The 23,369-nt window shown below is 32.9% G+C and overlaps 1 protein-coding gene across 1 annotated transcript; it reads left to right on the top strand.

The window, feature by feature from the left end:
* The first annotated feature begins 16,480 nt into the window (after positions 1–16,480).
* On the top strand, positions 16,481–22,692 carry LOC137401027 (putative neuropeptide Y receptor 11). Its single transcript, XM_068087369.1, has 3 exons — positions 16,481–17,146; positions 21,796–22,038; positions 22,411–22,692. Exons 1-3 carry the CDS (start codon positions 16,652–16,654, stop codon positions 22,522–22,524), a joined length of 852 nt encoding a protein of 283 aa, XP_067943470.1. The 5' UTR covers positions 16,481–16,651; the 3' UTR covers positions 22,525–22,692.
* Positions 22,693–23,369: the final 677 nt, after the last annotated feature.

Raw genomic sequence — 23,369 nt, 5'->3', positions numbered from 1 at the left:
TAAAGCTTTTCAGTGATGTCTAAAAGGTGTATTGAACAACGCTAGAGCTTGACCTTTTTCCTTTATAAAAACTAGTTACCAGGTTGGCATCATCACCAAAGCTCAAGTGACATCACATAAAATCAGCCAACACATCATTGTACTTAGCTTACAGTTATGGCAGCAAAAGCAACTGCGACCTAAACAATAATTTTTACCAGCTGACACATACAAACAACCAAAATAATGCAGGTAAGTTTACCTTTATGTATAGCAGCCAACTTGTGGTATTTAAGTTATTCACCCTCTTAGCCAATATCACACACTGAAGAAGCAATGGCTCTCTTCTTCAGTTTCTGAAGCGGCCTACTATGTCCTTCCTAGCTTTTTGACGGCAAAGGGTGCCACTGGCTGAGCAGAATGTGGCCCCCTATTTTTTGAGTTCTGAAAGCAAATTGAAGTTAATGAAAATTATGAGTGGGTGAAAGAAAATTGAAAGCATTGTAGGTAAACTGCATGTAGCTAATTGAAACAGTCTGTTGAATTATTTCCAATGAAAGCATTGCCACATTGAGACTGCATTTATTATTACATACCACTATGTCTACCATTTGATGTTCACACTGTTAAAGGATAGGATTGCCAAAATGAATGATGTTGAATGTGTTTATACATAAGTATACATACACATATATGTATAGCCGCTGCCTCGATAACATTAGAAGCTAAATCCACCGCCCACAAACTTGACCTAAATGACAGAATACCGATTAAAGCAGAGCGACAGGCGCTTATTACCCTTAAAAGATTTATATATATTTTAGATATATATATATTCAATAAACTATAATTATATACCTGATTAAATATATAAAACCTATAAATAAATGTGTATATGAATGTACATGCATATGTTTATTGTGGGCACCGTTACGACTGAAAAAAAGGTGCCATTATTGTCAGTGCTTGTCTTATCCGTACTTTTCATCATATATATAATACAATTATTATAATAATAGTGTAAAAACAAATGAGTGTTAGTACATGTAAGTTGACAAAATATATTTTCTAAATATTGAATAAACTAGTAAAACCACTAGAATAGTCAATTTACTTATCCAACAAAAGGAAGTTTTGCCAACAAACCACAAAACTGAGAAAAACTAGACCAAGGAACTAGGTTCAACTTACTATTGAGGCCTTAGTGATAAATTTAGACAATTGTGTAGGAAGAGGCATGATGCTTCAATAAACTGTAGTTGCATTTATTTGTATGACAATCAAAAAAGCATAGCTAATCTTTCTGCTAGTACATGGGCAAACCTTAAAGCTTTGCTATATCGCCATGTGGTACATAAATAATAATTCTGGGTATTATTGATGTATAAAACATACTCAATGATATTGAGGTTTATGAAATCGTTAAATGTTTATGGCTGGCATTACTAAGCTGCACATATGATTAACTCATTGGATTAATAGGATATCACTGACTATGATGGATCTTCTATCAATGCAGTAATAAATTACTAATCATAAAGATACTGAGATAGTAATAATAAATACGTACAAGCATTGACTCGGGTCTTTTTTGCTTATTGGAAAATAGAGAATCCAGCCAACTCGTTATGATGAGAGTAAAGAATCGATTCAATTCAATTCTTACAGGTAGAATGTGTCGAGTGATTTCAACTTTACAGTAAGTAAAAGATACCAGGTAAGTGATTCAATTTGATTCATTTATAAATTGAGCCTTAAAGGTAGGGCCATACGAGACAAAATTCTCACGAAATCGGCGAAATTTGGACGAAACGATTCGGACGAATTGACATTTGGATGAATTCGTCCATCATTGGTTGCACACAATGAACGAATCCTGAATTGGACGAAACGTCAGAAATTCCTACGAATCGTTGTTTGATTGGTCGGTTGAAAAGGTTAGTTAAAAGTTGAAGGTCGTTTTCTTTGGCGCATATCCTGAAAAAAATCACGGAATCAGCTTTAATTTATCACCGCGTTCTGATTGGCTAGTTGAAAGTTAGTTTCGTACAAATTCGTGGTGGGGAAGCTCCGTGTGGCAGGTCAGAAATTTCTTACGAACGGAATTTCCCAGATTAGTTGAAATTACACGATACGTGTGGCCCTACCCTAGTCTGTGGCCCTACCCTAGTGCCCATCACTGACTCTGTGCTTACTTGACTCTTAAGTGAATAGCGTTGCATGTGAATAGTGTTAGACTTTACAGAGACAATGACCTATCTATACAGGATAATATCTAATGGCCATAAAAAATCGAACTTTTTTAAAACTCTTATTTTAGGCTTATTTTAATTTAGTAACTGTTCATGACCAGATCAATATTGTAAAGATAAGATATTGATCCATCAGTTGATGAAAGTTGACAAGATCAATCTATTATTAAAACTATGAAGTGTAGTTCCGACATAACAAGGTTTTATTAATTTGATTAATGACGTCAACTCCGTGTATCTGTGAATGTCAAATGAATGACAGTTGCAGGCATTCATTGTGTCTAAACATGTTGCAACAATAGATGATGCAGGGTGTGAAAAATGTTAGCCGTATTTATTACTTTGCAGCTTTATGACTATTTCATTTATGGCAAAATTGGATTTACCTTTCACGGCCTACTTTCTCCAATGAGCAAAGATTTTTTTGATAAGATTGACCATTCAATTTACATTAATTTATTTCTATTGCTATATGTTAGTATGAGTTCTTTTCTAGGCTGTATTTTATTAATACATACATCATACATTTTGCTGATATAAGTTTAATAAAATTGCGGTGGCGGACAGAGGTTCGTTTAAAAAAATCACTCGCAAAAATCACTCGCAAAAATTCAGTCATGGATGGACAATGGCTGGAACAAGCTTTAAGCTTTGTAAAATCATGTTGCATTATGGCAGTGGCTTTAGAATACATTTTTGAAACACCTCATCTATGAGGTTTTGCTAAAACAGAACCTCGTTAGCAGCTTGCATTTACTGAAAGCAGCGTGCCACCACAGCTTAAGAAATTTTTTACTAAAGAAAACAACCAAGACAAAAGTTTAACAGCTGAAAGTCAAACACCTTAGTTTTTGGGTGATGTGACACTTGGTTTGACTGCAATTTAACAAACTTAAGAAAATGGTAAGAATTTTTCCAAAAGTTAAATTACGTTAGAACTAGTTTGAGATTTAGTTCCTCCAATTAATGCTTCAGAGAATAGCTTTTTCAAATGTTTCCAATCGAGAATTTTTACTCCTGTTTGCACAAAATTGACAGCAGCAAATAATGAAAGTTACTTATTTATAGTTCTAGAGCGGTTAAAATTGGGAGATTTAAATGTGCATTTTCCGTGGTCGATTTGGGTAAAAAAAATTACAGAATCTACCATTGTTAAACCCTTTTGCTTTCATCTTAATAGGTAACTGCATGGAGCAGACTTACAATTTATCAAAGAGTACATCCTAAAAGTTATGTTCCATAACAATGCAAAAGTGAACTTTTGTGTGAAGCTTGTTTTTTGACAATTATAAGGCAGCTTTGACACAAGCTCAAAAAACTGCAAAAGAGGTAATAATACAAAAATATATTGCTGCTCATAGCAATTAGACATTTGCTATCATTAACTTTTTAACTAGTAATACTAAATATAATTATATGTATAATTTGTTTTCACTTGTTTGATGGTTTGTCTGTCCTTTATGCGTTCTGAAACCCGCATAATATTTTGGGCCAAATTTTCACACGACAACTTTTATGGGCATTAAGATGGTTTTAGTCTATACTGCTCTATAGGGTGGAGATTAAAAACAACATCATTATAGTTTGTATTTTTACTGTTTCTGCATTAACATAATCTATAGTTAGCAGATATGATGGTGGTGGGTTTAAACAATAATTGTCAATGCTGATATCCTGGGAGACTGATTTGGAAATCCCCTGATGGTTAAACTTTATTCACTCAAAGTCCCCACTATCATTTAGGTCCCAGTTTGTAAAGCTTGCATCAAACATTTGAAAGAAAACTTTTATTTGTGTAAGGAAGGTTTAAACATATTGAGATGTAAAATGGGCTGGTTTAGAGGCAGTCTAAAGCCTTTAAAGTTTTAATTTACAGAAACTATTATAACCTATATCATTATATCATTATGCTCAATTTTACATTTGTTCAAGTTGAATACAACATTCAAGCACTAGTGTATGCATCTTTGATTTTCAAAATGTGAGCATGGTAGTTTACCAAGCTGCCCAATATTGTCACCTAAAACATCATTATTCACTTTAGATGTATAATTGAACAAATGATGTATTTAGTTTAAGAATTTCACTTATATTTCCATATTTTCCTTTCAAGTTCAAAAGATCACAACTTTCTATTTGGGTAAAATTTGCTTCATCTTTTAGGTTTAATTTTTGTAAACCTAAAAATAAATGGTTTATAACAGAAGAGAAGCTGTAAATATTGTGAGCTGCTCACTGTAGTCTATTTTATATCTAATAAGAAAAAAATAAACATAGTTGGCATTATTGAAACTATTTACTTTAATTAAATATTGTACAGTTTATCTTGTCAGCTACTTGTTGGTCATATCATCTCTTCCAGTTATTCAGTTTTTACTCAGAAGTCAACGCTACTTAATGTCATGAGCCCGACAGAAATGTTTCTGAGCTGATTGGTACTAATGAATTTACCATAAGAGAATTACATATAACTCATAAATGTATATACAGTGGTACAATACAAAGGCAATTCAAGCAATTATAACACAGCAGAGGCATGAGGAGACAATTGCAAATATTTGCACTAGACACTCGCCAATGCTCACTCATGGCTCACCTTAAACAGCAAAAACCACAACAAATCCGTGTTAACAGTGATGAATGCAGTCTCACTGTCATATATAAATAATGCAGCCAAAAAATAGCAGGTTTAACCTCACTCTATGCCAATGTCATTACGAATTACCAATTTCATTTCTCTCCCAATGAGGTCTAACATATTAGAATTGATTCAATCAAGTTTATTGTTGACAGCTGAGACCACAAGTGTTCACCACTAAGTATTCACTCGCTGAACAAATAAACTTTCACGATAACTTGTACCATTCATGATATCTAATCTTTAATTATGCAAATCTCCGAGATAATTATTTTTCCACCAGCCAGATCTAGCCTGCATTTGCCAATAACAATTTTTGAAGATTGCAGAGAACGATGATAAAAATATAGAAACATGAATTACTTAAATTGGTATTTGTTGAACCGGCAAAAAATATATACCATGTCTATGAGCTAATCCAAATGAGCGTGCAAGCTACAAGTTACAAATTTAACATTTGATCTACAGATAAAACTAGAACTCAATATTACAGTCTCGCGCACACAAACAGGCATGCAACAAGAAAGATTTGGTGGGGTAGGAAAGTTTGCATAAAACTATTTCATGATGAGTTTGTAGGCTACTTCTTGAGGATTGAACAACCATTGATGCTCTGTTTTCCAATTTTTTAACAGGTTTTTCATATTTGGCAACTTTTGAGCTTTACTTATATGTCCCAAATAAGGTTTTTGCCATTGTTCATGTAGTTAATGAAAAATAAGTATTTTTGTGTAAATTAATTTATTTGCTCAAAGATCAACTTTATGCTATGCATTTTACACGATGTCGAAACTGCATGCAATATGCACATCATTTTCTTTTAAACTACATTAGGTTATTTTGAATATACTGCAATCTAATTCCAGCTTAGCACTATTTTTAAGTTACGTGTACATTTCTTTTGTATTATACATTAAGTAACACATAATATTTATAGAAATTGATCATTTCTGAAGATAAGTAGGAGTGGTGGTGTCAGTGTGCTATTAAAAATTTGGTCAACAAACTGAAGGTAAATAATGACATTTGCCCAATCGATGTTAACAAGAGGTTGATTGCTTGTCACAAGCCTGCTGATACCAAAGATTAAAATCAAGCTGTAAAGGAAATCTTATTGTACTATCACAACATTAAAGTGACTCATGTATAGAAAGTATAAAGAACAGGAAAGCTTTTCAGGACTGAAAACGCCAGAGAAAAGATGGTAATAAAGTTAAATGCTAATTTGATAGCGAAAGCAGTATGCTAAATAATATTATTGTAGTATTATTTTTCTATCTGGACTGACAAGCAAGGCTTGGTAAACCAGTCAGATATAGTACATGACGGCTACTGTAATATACAGATGTAGCAGTACTCATTGACTCGTCTAAAATAAAGTACACACACTTATACATTTGCACACGCACAAGCGCCCGCGTACACACACCTACACACACAAACACACAAACATTCACGCATGCATGAAAACACACATGCATCATAGTTCAATTACACATGCACTCCCACATGTAAGCACAAACACACACGCCCACCTGCATGCATGCACACGCGCACACAGGCCTGCAAGCATGGATGCACACAAGCATATTTATTTATGTTTCTGTTTATAGATATATTGTTATATATACTAATATATATACATATACAAGTTTTTGCACTAACACTTGCAAAACAACTAATGTAAGACGCATATATCTTTTAGCTGGTTAACTTAGCCAACTTTGCAAGCATTGTGGTCAGCTATCAGAGGGATGTACTTATGTTTTTTCACTTTACATTCCTTGAGTAAAAAATTTGTTAAAAAAATATTTTGGTACATGCTTTCTTGGTGAGTACTTGGGTTTTTTGGTGAGTATGGTACTACGTGTATATTTATGCTTGTGATGTCTGTGTGATAGCTAGAAATAAACGCATACATATGTTTAATGTTAAAATCTTTCCATTATTGAAAAACATGCAACTACCAAATTTCATATAATTTTAATGAAATATTTTTCAACTATTAGCACAACTAAAATAAAATTTTATTTTATGTTGGACAAAAACATTTAGCACTTTCAAGTTCTGCTTCACAGATAAGAAAACCTTTATCTGAGCGTTGAAAACATACAATAATAAATACCTATCAATGTACTACTAAAGCATTAGCAAAAACTAAAAAACAATTTGGGGTTCTTGTAATCGCAGCTTCAATTTAAAAATATAAAAACAGTTGCAGTTAAATTTTAGAGATTCCGATATTTTTGTTTGCTTAATCCTACTACTAGTTTTTAAAAAACACGCAAAATAATGTCAGAAAAATCTGTTTTTACTTACATGCAATATGCCAGCACTCAATTCAATACACCAGCACTACATGCAATATGCCAGCACTAAATTCAATATACTAGCACTATATGCAATATGCCGGCACTAAATTCAATATACTAGCACTACACGCAATATTTTGGCAGTTCATGCAATATGCTGACACTACATACAATATGCTGGAACTACATGAAATATGCTAGCAATACATACAGCACAATATACTGACACTACATGCAATATGCTAATGCTACATGCAATATACAGACACTAGATGTGATATACTAAAACTACAGAAAATTTAAAAAAATTGTATGCTAAATTCTGGCACTACATGCAATATAATAGCACTACTTGCAAGATGCTGACACCACATACAATTTGCTTGCACGTTAAAATATTCCGGCACTACAATATATGCCAGTATTACTGGCATACATTGTAGTGCTGGAATATTATATTCTGGCCCTACATACAATATTCAGGCACTAAATTCATTATGATGGTACTACATGCAGTATGCTAGAACTAAATGCAATGCATTGGTACTGCATAAAATATAATGGACCTACAAAAAATATGATATAAATAAATGCAATACTATGGTACTACATGCAACATAATGGCACTACATGCAATATGCTGGAACCGCATACATGTACATTATGTTGACACTGCCTACAATACTTTGGCACCACAGGCAATACATCAACACTACATACAATATGCTAAGAATATATACACTATGCTGACACTCTATACAAAATACTGGCACTACATACAATATACTGCCACTAAATGCAATATAATGTCGCTAAATGCAATACACTGACACTACATACAACCTACTAGCACTACAAGCAGTTGGCTTGCACTAGATGCAATATAACGACACTACATACAATATACTAGCACTACAGGCAATTGGCTAGCATTACATGCAAAATAATAATACTACATGCAATATACTAGCACTAAAAGCAATTGGCTAGTATTAAATGCTATATACTGACGCTACATGCAATATGCTAGCACTGCATGCATTTGGCTAGCATTAAATGCAAATCAATGACACTACATACAATATACTACCACTACATGCAATTTTCTAGCATTAGATACAATAAACTGACACTACATAAAATATGCTAACACTACATGCAATTAGCTAGCACTAGATACAATATATTGACACTACATACAATATGCTAGCATTACATACAATTTGCTAGCACTAGATACAATATATTGACACTACATACAATATGCTAGCATTACATACAATTTGCTAGCACTAGATACAATATGTTGACACTACATACAATATGCTAGCATTACATACAATTTGCTAGCACTAGATACAATATGTTGACACTACATACAATATGCTAGCATTACATGCAATTTGCTAGCACTAGATACAATATATTGACACTACATACAATATGCTAGCATTACATACAATTTTCTAGCACTAGATACAATATATTGACACTACATACAATATGCTAGCATTACATACAATTTGCTAGCACTAGATACAATATATTGACACTACATACAATATGCTAGCATTACATACAATTTGCTAACACTAGATACAATATATTGACACTACATACAATATGCTAGCATTACATACAATTTACTAGCACTAGATACAATATATTGACACCACATACAATATGCTAGCATTACATACAATTGGCTAGCATTAGATACAATATATTGACACTACATACAATATGCTAGCATTACATACAATTTGGTAGCACTAGATACAATATATTGACACTACATACAATATGCTAGCATTACATACAATTTGCTAGCACTAGATACAATATATTGACACTACATACAATATGCTAGCATTACATACAATTTGCTAGCACTAGATACAATATATTGACACTACATACAATATGCTAGCATTACATACAATTGGCTTGCACTTGGTGCAATATACTGACACTACATGCAGTATATTGAGACCTTCAACGTGTATATACTCTATATAGACTACATCCCTTTTTCAGGGTAAAGAAGGAGCTTAAGATTTTCTACGTTACCAATTGGTTCCCCTCTTATATATAAACATTAAACGTATTTAATTTAATTTCTTTTTAAAATGAGTTTTAAGTTTAACTGTTTAGCATATGTTTTCAACTAATCATTTAGCTAACCGCCAGTTTTAGCACATGACGCTTTAACAAACAGCTGTTGGTGTTTCTTACAAACTAAATGTTCATTTCCTCTGAGTATGGGCAACAAAAAAGACTCCTTTTTGCTCTAAGATGTTCATAATTCACCAGCATAACCGATTCTGAAAGAAATGTAATCATGCAGGCAAAGGAATCCATTTTCATCAACAACCAGGAAACATGGTGTACAAAACCGCCAGCCTATTGGATGTTATAATGGGCAGTTTCGATGGCGCGGAAACCTGCGAATTGGGCGGAATATTTCTACTGCATACCATCAAATCAAAAATAAGCGGAAACTTTGGCTTATATCGTGATGACGGATTAGGACTCATAAAAGCGACACCAGGGCAAGCTGAAAAAATCAAGAAGCAGCTATGTGAAACATTCGGCAAACATGACTTGCATATAACAATAGATGCAAACAAAAAAATTGTGGACTACTTGGATGTTACACTAAACCTCAGAACGGGCAACCATTCACTATTCATGAAGGAAAACAATCAACCAAAGTACATCAACAGACACTCCAACTACCCACCAAGCATCATTGAAAACATCCCGGCACCAATAAACAATCGCCTAAACACGATATCGTCCAATAAAGAGACCTTTGACAAAGCCAAACGTCCATACCAAAAAGCACTAAGAACCAGCGGATACAATTACACGCTGCAATGCAAACCACCCAAGGATAACACTAATCAAGAAAAACACAGCAGCAGAGAGAAATAATATGGTTTAACTCGCCATTCAGCAAAAATGTATCAACCAACATTGGAAAAGAGTTCATTAAAATAATACGTGAAGAATTTCCAGCTACCAGCAAACTACACAAGATCCTCAACACCAATACAGTAAAATTGAGCTACTGCTGCATGACAAATGTCAAAAGTATCATAAACAAACACAACGCAGCTATTATCAACAGCAAACAAATCCACCAGAAAGAATGACTATGCAACTGTAGAAGGCCAGAAGGGTGCCCGCTAGAAGGGAAGTGCCAAACTAAAGGAATAATATATCAGGCAACAGTAGCTGCAACGGGAAGTAACGCTAAACATACATATATTGGACTAGCAAACACTACATTCAAACAACGATACAGTAACCATACAGCTTCCTTTAATCACCGAGATAAAAAATCGCAAACAGAACTGAGCAACTTCATATGGGAGCTAAAGGACAAACAGGCAAACTACTCTATAAAAGGCAAATTATATCAAAAGCCAAACCATTCGACACAGCAAAGAATTACTGCGGATTATGTATAGCTGAGAAGTATTACATAATACATTTGCCAGAAATGGCTAACCTAAATGAAAGAAACGATCTGGTTTCAGGTTGTAAACATAAAGCTAAATACCTACTTAGTAACATTTAAATAGCACCAGTTTGTATATAAGTGATACGATACACAATCACAATCATTAGTACTGAATATTGTTTTAAACATGAAACTTTAAGTTATAAAATCATTTTACCATCTTATAAGATCTCTTCGATTTTACAGATTTTTTTTTTCACACACATTGTTTTTTTGTCTTTAAGTATTGATTTTGAATTATTTGGTAAATTCTGACGATTGCATTAGCTCTATGATTTATACACTATACACATATATTTTATCAAACGCTAATAGCATAAAACTTTAAGTAATAAAATCATTTTATCATTTTATAAGGTCTCTTCAATTTTATATATTTATATATATATATGTATATTATATATACTATATACATATGTATATATATTATATATAATATATATTATATATAATATATATTATATATAATATATTTTATATATATAATATATAATGGGGAAATGGGAAAAAATCTATCACTAGGAAAATATATTTAAAACATTTGACATACAAGTGCAGCTGTAGTAGCCATTAAATAATTGGGTAAAACACCAACTACGTACATGTTGACTGTAATTTGCCCAAGTACCAACAATAATCAACTGAAATTGGTTACAAAAAGCACCGAGCAGCTAAGATCGTAAGGTGAGTAATCAAACTCGTACGTCTCTGATAGAAAAACTTTGAATGGACAATACCGACCCCTTGAGTTAAAAGGGATGAGGAGATAACTTTTTCATATTATTATATATACATAAATGCAGCTCAATTTATATGCATGTATTTATATATATGTAAAAATATTTGTATATATTATGTATATAAAAAAATATACGTAGGTATATATAAATATATTTATGTGTGTATATATATCTATATATACAGATATATGCATATATATATATATACATTTCTCAAAGTATGTCGTATGTTGTGTGTTTGCGTTCCGGCTACAGATATAGCTGTATCGCACACAAATTATTTTACCAATGCGGCCACGTGTTGTACGGCCACACATATATATATATATATATATATATATATATATATATATATATATATATATATATGTATATATATATATATATATGTATATATATATATATATATATATATTGATATGTATATAGATATACATACATATGTATATACATATGTATATATATAGATATATAGACTAAAGAAAACTATATAGTATATATATATATGCGACCCCGGCGGTCAGAATGTACAGTCGTGTGGTAATTGGTTTGTTCACAACAGCGCGCTACGCGTGCTATACGCTATTGTATGATTCACTGCCACTATTTTAGTAAACAGTGGTCTATAGTGCATTTAACCCTGCCCTTTGACATGGTCTTGTTTATTTTGTTGTCTGACCAATCATAAAGCAGGAATTTCCATTTAACGCTACCCATGTCAGTGGTTGTTATGGAATTTTTCATAACCCGAGGCCATAAGTATAGGCTCTAATTGCGGTGCGTATGTATGTGGATATTTCCTGCTTTAGCGCCTCAGGCCGAAACAAAATATAACCCTCGCAAAAATTACGGCTAGTTGACGCTAATAATTTAGATGAGTATTTCTATTTAGATTCTGAGTCGGCTGCCTCAGATCATAGTGAAAGCAATGATAAAAATTGTGTTAATAGGGGAACCTTAGAAATACAGCCTCTTACGCCAAATGTGGCCACTAACGATAATGAGAGTAATAACGATCATCCTAATGAATTAAATCAAATTACGAAGATTAACGAACAGCCTATCACTGCTGATAACATTCTCATTCTAGCTGTTGACATCAAACTAATAAGTGGATGCAAATGTAGGTAATTCTGCGCTAGTTTTATGTCATCTGAACAAATAAGCTTCATTAAAACTGTGTATCAAGGATTGCCGGAGGAAAAATTGGATATGGTTGTGTTGGGACAAATTTCCACTAACATAACAAGCAAACCTTTAGAATGCGCTACAATAAATCTCTACAGTGTACTCTATGCTACAATGTGTGAGTGTTAAACTACATAAAAAGAGCTTTAGATTGAATGGTCACTCGATGAGTTGGGTTGGTATTTCTGCATCCTGATGCCCTCTGTGGTCACTTTTCATTGACCTTACCACAACCTTCTGTATAAGTGAACAATTTTGAACACACTTTCAACACTTTATTAAGTCGTTGGACTGTCATTATATGCAGTCATAGCAATATAGCTTGATGAGAAGTGCCCAGTTTGAATCCTACCCTGTTAAGGAAAATCTCCAGGACGGTGAGCTTTTAGCCACATATATTGTTGACCTTACCATGGCCCTTGGAAGGTCAACCCTCATTCAATTTTGAATAAAAATAAAACCATCATCTTTTTCAGAGTTTTATTGTGTAAAATGCCAGGTTTCATCAATATAGGTTGAGATTAAGTGGTCAGTTGCTATGGCATTTTGATTTGTAAACAAATGCCATAATTTACGATTCATGAGTCATTAGCTTTATCCTGCGTAACCTCAAAACAACAGATTTAGTTCATTGCAAGACCTTTTCTACTAAATCTTGCATAACCTGGGCATATACAATTCAATTTAAAAAGTTCAAAGTGCATTAAAATCTTCAGAATTCGCTGATTCTAAATCTTTGAATAACTCAAAAATGTTGTTTTAGCACGATTGTACATTCTGACTGCCTGGGTCACATATAGTATATATATATATATCAACTATAGAAAACTCATAACTGTGTCTATCGCAGTGAGGGGGCTAAAAAAGATTACTGTTCCACCAGAATATATCCATCAAAACTTTGAATACGACGATGCCATTATCTCTCGACTATGGTTCAAATGTAAAAATGTGATATCATATTTTGTCTAACTGAAAGGCAAGAGAATGTCGAGGCTCGTCTCCCAATTACAGTACATTATACTTGTACATGCGGAAAAAATTGGCCTTGACCCGAGATACAGTAATTGAACCTTTAAAAAAAAGTTTTTAACAGGGGCGTCGAAACGTGTGGCCGCATTGGTAAAATAATCTGTGTGCGATACAGCTATATCTGTAGCCGGAACGCAAACACACAACATACGATATACTTTGAGAAATGTATATTTATATGTTATATATGTATATACATTTAGATATATATACATACATAAATACATTTATATATTTATCTACATATATGTTTTTATATACATAATATATACAAATATTTACATATATATACATATACATGTATATAAATACATGTATATAAATTGAACTGCCTTTACATGTATGTATATATGTTAAGATGAAAAATCCATCTCCTCATCTCTTTTAACTCAAGTGGTCGGTATTGTCTATTCAAAGTTTTTCTACCAGAGACGTACGAGTTTGATTACTCACCTTAGGATCTTAGCTGCTCGGTGCTTTTTTTAACCGACTTCAGTTGATTATTGTTGGTACTTGAGCAAGTCACAGTTAATACATAGTTGATATTGTAACAAATTATCTAATGGCTGCTACCACTGTACTTGTATGTCAAACTTTTTTAATATATTTTTCTAGTGATAGATTTTTCCCCATTTTCTCCTTCTCTTTGCTAGCAATTTTACAGTCACTATGCACGGCTATATTTATTTATTATATAAAATTGAGCAAACGTTTTTGCAATTTTTCTGTTTTTACTAAATATGTTTTATCAAAGCTATATGAAACCTTTCACTAACAAACTCTGTAAATCACAGCAAAGTTGGTTTGGATACACCAGTTTTGCACTTATTGTGGATAAGGCACTTGATAAGCACTTTGATAATGTTTAGCTTCATCTGTAGGCTTAAATATTCTAAATCATAATCTCTCACACGCATATTTGTGGCAAATAGCATTAATGAATAAAGATTTATCTGCTCCTGCATGCCTTATTTCATAATGTTACATAATTTTTGGGAGTTGCAGATGCGTGAAATGACAACTTCTGATTAAAGGTTCAGTCAAAACCTAAATTCACTTTCAAGCACATTTAGACTGCATATTCATTGAGAGAGAAATACATCTAGTTAAGAATGCTGCTAGAATAAACAAATAAATTCTAAAGACAGGTAAACGCTTACTTATTATTTTTACTCTGGTTACCAGCAGTTGCCTTTTAATGTTTGCTGCTAGAGAAGATAACTCCTTATTTTGCTGCAGAACTCCTCTAGGTGGCGTTGAATGCCGCTTTTGGCTAACTTATGGTCTACCAAAGCAGGTATACAACTTCCAGGTACTTTGGCCTAACTATCTTTTCTTTAATCACTGGATCTCAAGCAGATACATGTACATGTACTTTTACCATGATGTCCAACAATATTACCTTTGAAGCAGCTCTCGAAAAGATTCTATTTTTGAGCTGTTTGTTTCGAAATTGCTAAATATTCACTAGATGCTATAGCTAAACTATCTGAAAATTTTGTTTTAAAAGCAAACAGTCACTGTACTGTGTATTTTGGGTCAACTACCTTTTTAATTGCCCCAAGTCCACCATATGCTGTGACTGGTCTGTTTATCTTCTTTATAGAGCAGATGAGCACCTGGCGCAATTGCCAGGCTATATCAACTTTTGCCCCGTTTTTTGCCAACAAGCGAAATAGCTTGAAAATTTAGCATTTACCTCTATTTATATTTTTGCTATAGTACTCTATAGCAGAGATATGCTATTGAATGTTCCATTTATATTTGTTCACTGTAAGTTTAGATAAGCATCTACTCAATGGGTATCCCAAGCATGAACGGTGTTCCCCGACTTGCAAAAGCTTTTAGTGTCACATATTAAAACTACTAAATATAATGCACCTTGAAAAAGTAAAAACAGAATGTATTAATTAAATATTTATTCCAAGACACTTATACTTTATTGTACAATCTTGACTATAATAAGTAACAGCTTAAGTAATACAATAAGGGAGAAAATTCCACATATTAAAAGGCAAGGATCCTAGCCCTTAATGTTGGCAGCAAGTATCTTTATAATCTTTACCAGAAATACTTGAACTAAAAACAATATTGAAAATTTCAACCTGGTAATGTTAAACTCAAGACCTATATTTTTCAGGGATTTTGTTATCATTGCAATCAAATATAGTAACTGATTTAATCCAGTTTCTTGTACTGGCTGCAGAACATGAGATGATGAAATAGATTTTCTTCAAAAAACCAGTGATTATGTCAGAAAATAACACGATATTTTGTTTTCTACGCTAATCATTTCAACTGTTTTCTGTAAAGTGCATTATATATTGTTTGTCTATATACTTGGTTGATATTAATTTTAAAACCATTTTTATTATGAGTGGTGTTATATTGTTTTAAACATCCAACTGTTTATAACAAAACAAAGTAGTTAATTGGTATGTTAGTCATTTTATTCTAAAAAATACCTTTTCACCATTGGATAAGAAATAATCAAAAAGCAGCTGACAAAAGATTAAGCATTTCGTGCACACAACTGCTCTAGAGTTCACTGCAAATGATTGTCGGAGCTTTAATTCCTATGTTATACGAGTTTAAAACTTATCAGCAAATTTCTTTAGAACCTTTAAGAACTTGACAAATCTACAACATTAATCACACTTTGATTTTTATTGGTGAAAATTTTTTCACTTGAATGAGCACACTTTGATATATTGATTTCCGGAAAGCTCGTCTTACAACATCACATGAGTCGCATGTGTATAATGACTAGTCATATCACATCTGAATGCGCTATGAATGAGACAGGAAACGTGACTGTGGTAGATGTACCTTCTTATACTACAGGACTCGTTTCGACATGTTTTATTTTAGCAAGTGTAGCTGGCGTAACATTGAATCTGCTGACAATCTTCTCTCTTGCTTTTGGAAAAAACATCAGCAAAGAAATACGGATTCAATTAATAAACTTGGCAGTAGCTGATATGGTGATGGCAGCTTTTTATCCTACTTCTTTGATGACAGACAATATTTTATATCTTCCATTTCGAGGAAACGAAACTTGGTGTTCTATATCAATCTGCATATCTCTGATAGGAGCCAGAGCAAGTCTTCACAGCACGGCTGCCATTGGCTTGGAAAGAGTGATCATAGTGTATTTCCCATTGAAATCTCATCAACATGGGAAAGTCGGAAAGTGCATCGTGGTAGCAATAATTTGGATAATATCTATTCTGCCTGTAGTACTGACAATCAAGTATAGCACGCTCATGGCACTTTCAAATGGCCATACGTATTGCCAAGTAACACTGACAACAAATCTAATAGTTTATCAATGGCTGGAGCTAGCGCAATATTTTTTACCAATTATAATAATTCTTGCATCACATACACTTATTCTCGTCAAATTATGTGTGAGACGGAGAAGCCATGTGGTGAGGCAGCTTTCGACAGATCCCAACAACAAAGCCATTGTCAAGGTCAGTTATCACATAGTTTTAAAAAAGCTTTCAAACAACATTTCAAAGTTTTCTACTAGTGATTTGTACACAATTTAATGTTTACTCTTAAGTCATAGAGCAGCTCGATAAATATAAATTATCTATAACAAGTAAACCTGCAAAAAATTTATGTACAAAGTGGGCTACAAAGCCTTTTTAACACACAAACAAACGGATTACACATATTTGTGTACATTTCAGAAATTTTTTTCCAAGATTTTGTGATGAAATATGAAATATTATCTCAGTATCATTGAGTCTTAAAGAGAAATTTTGGGTTTACTTGACATAGTAGCCCCTATTAATAAGCATTAATCGAGCTCACTTGAGCGATTTTATGCTGTGAGTAAAACTATTGTAAACAATCTTAGGGATATAGTCTAGCTAAGTTTAAATCAAAAACTTCTCAGTAAAAGCAAATGAGAAATAATTTCAAAAATGCTAACGTATTTTTACTATGTAAACTTGAAAGAATAAATCCAGGCAAACAACTCAAATATCTCAACTCAATGTGATTGGGAGTTCTTACCAGTTTAGTTTATCTAGTTTCTAAAAGTGATAGAATTCTACTAAAACCAGAAATTATCTATTAAAGTTTTCTTATAGTTACAATAATTGGATCTTTATTAAACTTTTGAGCTGAAAAATCTTAAAAACTATTTTCAAAGCAGCTACTAAATATAAACTCAATAAAGTAGTTGCATGCCGCTGACCTTACCAGTTTATTTAGGTAAATCATGTTTTATTTATGAATAGTAAGTTGATGTCTAAAGCTCATAGGCTTGGAGCTAATCGATGATAAGAAAATATCCCATATTTTTGTTGGAAAAAGGAAAGGTTGTATTATGCTAAGACCTGAATTGAGAAGCAAAGCAAGTTAGTGATGTAACTTCAAAAAGGTTACCATGTATTCTAGTGTAAACTTTAATTAAGGTTAAAAACATGTGATATATAACCAAAAAAACTACTGTGGTGTATTTTGAGCACTGACGCAATGCATCACGGGATTTGAAATATTTCAACACCATCACTTTGCGCATGACTTCAAATGACTCACTTGACAACGGCAAGCATAACCATTCGTAACTACATTCTTTTAACCAGTTGATGTAAGCTTATGTAATCTGGCTATAGGTAACAGAAACTTTATCAGCAGTATTTTGTTAGGGTAACTTTTGGCTTCATAGTGAAACATGCTTTTGTTAAAAGGACTTTCGCATTTTTATGCTGCACTCTAACTCATCTTTAGATACAGTGTATTTTGCTTAATTTCTCACAAAGATTCAGTGATAAATGATAAGCTGATTGCACTTTTATCACTGACCGAATTATCGTGAAGAGTGGGATGTCTGTTGAAACATCTCAAAAGCTCCAAATATATAACGCTATCAGTCAAGTTCTAGGTAGTAAATAACTTGTTTGCACCAATGATATGACAATCATATTGTATACTTGGTGATCAAAAGGTTAACTGGTCAAAAGGTCAAAAGATCAACTAATCATAATTATTTGAACCGTTACTTTCTCTGATCATAGATCAACAGTTTTTTTAAGAAAAGGCTTTAATAGTGAAAAGACATTCTAAAAAATGAAGGTTACATTTGCGGAATATTTTAATCAACGCGTAAGGTACATAGCCATTCATAAATTACCTATAAATTACTTTTAGTTTAATAATCAATGTTTTAGTTAGCTTCTCACACCTTGATTCAGTTACTCTTTACATGTACTTATGCTTTACGGTAGAGGCTCTTTCAGGTCTGAATGTTGTGGAATATTTTGTTTGCATATACTTGAGTAAAAAGGTCATTAAAATGTTAATACATATAAATTACAGCAACTTTTATAAAAGATAAAATTTGATACATATAATTTTTATGGAGCTTTCTTATTTTCTTTTAAATATAATAAGCAGAATAAAAAGGAATATCAACCAAAACCGCGGAGCGATAACTTGGGGAGAATATTTTTTAAACCTTGGGTTACTTTCTGACATAACATTTGCATTTGTGCATAGTTTTATGATTAAATACCAACCATGATTACACTGTTTATAAATTACATGTACCTGTGATTCACTCACCTATAATATTTAGCCTTGGCTCTATGTCATCCGTAATAATATGCAAAGCAAAAATACAGCTGGGAATATAACAGTTGTACAATAAAACTATAGTTCATATTTGTAGCTGATAGCTAACATAAAAACCTTGATTTAGAAATTAAATTTTTTGCGGTTTTTATTGGTAGAAAAAGTAGTCTCAAATACGGTACCTAGAGCTTGTTGTGCATCTGCCTTTTAAGTTTGTGCAAACCATCTACTTACAATACTAGTTAGTTCAAAGTTTTAACGTAGTTTGAGCTAATGTCTACGAATACATGTACCTGGAACTAGTAAGCAGTCATGAATCATCACGCATAGCTTAATGTATAATTTGAAAAATGTTTCTAGTGTGTCAACTTTAAGGAAGCGGTTTGATTAATGGCTAAAGTTAACATGTCCTCCATCTTGAATAGCTTAACATCCTAATCAGTGTTTCAAAAATCGGTATGAAAAATGTAAAAACTTGCAGGGTTGGCTGCGTAATGAACATATACGTTTTATTTGTAGACATATTTGTATGCTGTGTGAGTTATGAAACTACGCAAATCTTGTACTGGTCAAAATTGATCATCTTCTATTAAAGGTTCTGAAAACATTTATTCATCTACAATCTGCTTTGATGCGAGTTAAGTTGTTAATGTTTTTTTTATGTTCTAGTCACTTTTTAAAAAATTATGCAGCTTTGAAAAGCTTACAAAAAATATAAATAGCAAAAAATAAAATTTCTATATACAAGCTGTGATTACAAACACACACACAGAAGGTAACATTTTTGTTGTAGGGAGGTAGCTAATGTGCCTACAGATGTCTGATATGTTGGGTCTGCATAAACACGTTGGTGTTTGTTAGATCAGACAAAACAGGTTGAACAGTGAACAGGATTCATATTTTATTTTGTTCACACTGAATTAAGGCTGTCGTTATTGAGATCTAAATTTGACTGTTGACAGACAGGGCATAATACAAACACTATTTACGGGTAATCAAAGACGTTCTTATTTGTAACAGTCATTTGAATAGCTCTTCAGACTTAATAAGATTATACTTTTTTTGAATAAGTTTACAAAAATGCAAGTTTAATTTTTCTGATTTATTCGTTCCACCACATTAAAGATTTCTTATTTTTTTAAATTTATTGATTTTTATTAATAATCCATATTTCTTCACTTTGCGAGAACAAGCAACGCAGCAAATACTGTAGCTCCTAACTGACAATTGAGATTGTTTAAGTTCTCTCATAAGTAATTAAGAAGTTGGCAACACAATAATAAACAATAAAAAGAAGCTTTTTGTGAATGCCATGGCCTCACTCTCAACTATTTAAATTTCAATTGGTTATTCTATTTGTCAGTGTACACATCCAGGAGTGTTTGTATGTAGCCATCATTAATGCCTAATCATGAGCTGTGCATTCTTCGATGTACTCTGTGTAAAAGGGTTGTAGCAGCCCCATAAAACTAACTATGTTAAATTTCAAAAATTTGCTGCAGTCAACACCTTAATACCAGCTTTTGTTTGCAAGAAATCGCAAAAAACTTTTTTGTATGCCGTATCTATTTTTCATTTAACAAATTCTGGCTGGCATAGAAAGTAACTTTAAGCTTCTACAATTATTCAGAAAAATAATTCGTTTGTAGCATAAGCTAATGAAAATTTATAAAAGTATTGTATCATAGCTTATGCCTAGAAACTATGACATGCTAATCTTAGCTACCGCTTTTCTTAAAAATTAATCCAAAGTTTCTCTCTGCATCAAGATTAGAGGAAATCTGCTTAATTTGCTCTCTTTTTTCTCTCTCTTTCCCTCTCCCCTCTTTTTCTTATCCTTTTTTCTCTCTTTCTCTTTTCTCTTTCTCTTTTTTTCCCTCTTCTTTCTCTCTCTCTCGCTCTCTCTCTCTCTCTCTTTTTGGGTTCTTGCTTTTTGCTGTCTCGCTCTTTCACACTCTCACTATCTTTCACCTTCCATCTCTCTTTCTCTTCCTTTCTCTCTCTTTCTCTCTCTTTCTCTTTCCACATTCTATTCTTTCTCTCTTTCTCTTTCTATTGCAGTCATTACTTTTTTTACAACGAGTGTCTTGATGCTAGGACTTTATGATTATTAAACTGTGTCATTGCCATAGTACTGCATACATACAAAAAGTATAAAACCAACGCTAGCTTTTGCATAATTAAAGTCTTTGTATGGACAGTGCAGAAGTGTAATTTACTAAGCCAAAACGGAGCCAAAAAGGGGTGTGGGTTTGGGGTCAGAGGATTTATCTATCCCTACTTTTGAGCGTGCCAAGAAACACTTCGTGGAAAGTCTAGTCAGACACTTTGTTGGGTATTATAATTATTTCCAACGGGATTTCCAGATTCAACCCAGTTAAGAGCTGGTGTTGCCAGTTTAGCTCCCGGCCACGCAACCTACATGTATGATGCAGATTGTATCAGTCTTTAATGTTATTCAATACCAAGTACAAGTATTTGACCTGTCTGCTAAGCTGCTTTATTTGCTAATATAACATGTATTTCATTATTGCAGCTGCAGATAATGCTGGGAGTGGATGCATGTTTGACTATGCTAGCGTGGCTTCCACAGAGCATCTTCTTCTTTAACTCTGCTCTGCTCAGCACCTTGCCCCTCTATTCTTCAAACAATTCTGATGCAGAAACAAGTGGCAACAGTATTCAAGGATACATAGAAGATGCTGGATTAGCAGCTCTTATTTGCACTAACGCATATGCCACTCCTATAGTATACTTAATATTCAACAAGTATTTCAGGGTAAGTAAAAGTACCTTCATTTAGCAGAATATGACTCTGAGAGATAATTTACTCCTAACAACTTCTTAACAACTCGGGTTTTTAAGTGAAACTTTGAGAATGTCTGCATCGTCTATGGTTTACTGTTTCAGTATAGCAGACGCTGTCTAAACTTTGTAGTGGTAAATGAAAATAAGTGAGCTATTAATGCAATTCAATAAATTTTTTGTATTTTCTGAATTTTTCTGTTGTTTTGTAGCTTTCGGTCAACCAGTCTTTTAGATGTGCTTGCTTTTGATGTTGACTTTTAAACTTTTTTTAACTATTTGCAAATAGTAATTAACAAAATGCATATATATATTTTTTTTTTTAATTTGCCATTTAATTATGCAGAAGGACGTGAAACTAGTGCTTCGAAGTCTTCCTTTCTGTAAGACGAAAGTCAGTCAAGATGCCAGCCAAGAGAGGCAACAAGAACAGTCTACAGAAAGTGTACATGAGCTTTGATTTGACAAATTTTTCTTGTTAATTTTTTTCTTATTGCAAGTTTTTGATTTGCACCATTTTTTATTTTCATACATTTTAAATAAATTAATAGTTGTGTAATCGCTTTTCCAAATTAACGGCAAAGGAGTCTTATATGGCTGCATTTGATTATATATATTTATATTTATTTCTGCAAGCCTCATGTGAACCGTAAAACTACAAACAATATAACAGCTTCATACAATATGCTGCATTTTTAAATGACTATGCGCTCAAATAAACAAGTGATTATCAACTGACAAAACCAAAATGAAACACTCGAACAGTATATGGTAATGCAATATGATAGAAATATAATTTTGAATAAATAACATACCTCTTTTACTCTTTCCAGAAAAGTTGATGAAATACAAAGCTGTTAAAATTGATAGTGTATTAAAATTGCTAAGTTACACAATCTTGTAGTATGAGGAGATTTGTGAGTTTGAACCCTATAGCAAATACAGCAGCTCCCCAAACTATGTGGAAAACATCCTGTAATGACAATAAAAACACCTAGGTAGAAAAGGTTTGATGGTGCCATACTTGTCTGGAAACAGATATAATGGAGTACTGTGGTCAAGGGTATGAATATACCAGCAGCATGGAAACAAAAAAGTCAGCAAACACATCACCTAATTAAATAGAAGGCTTGAAAATCTTATAGCTAACTGACGAATCATTACAACTTTGAAGTTGTAAGCTAGTGTCAAAAGTTCAATTATTAAAGAGTTTTAAAGGTTTACTGTTTCAAAATCAAAATTATTTGCTCAGTACTTCACCGCAAGGTTAGGAAACTGCAAAAATCAACAACAAAAGCAAGAATT

The sequence above is a fragment of the Watersipora subatra genome, chromosome 7 (assembly GCF_963576615.1).
Source record: "Watersipora subatra chromosome 7, tzWatSuba1.1, whole genome shotgun sequence".
Taxonomy (NCBI): domain Eukaryota; kingdom Metazoa; phylum Bryozoa; class Gymnolaemata; order Cheilostomatida; family Watersiporidae; genus Watersipora; species Watersipora subatra.
This window is presented reverse-complemented; position numbering and strand designations above follow the sequence as displayed.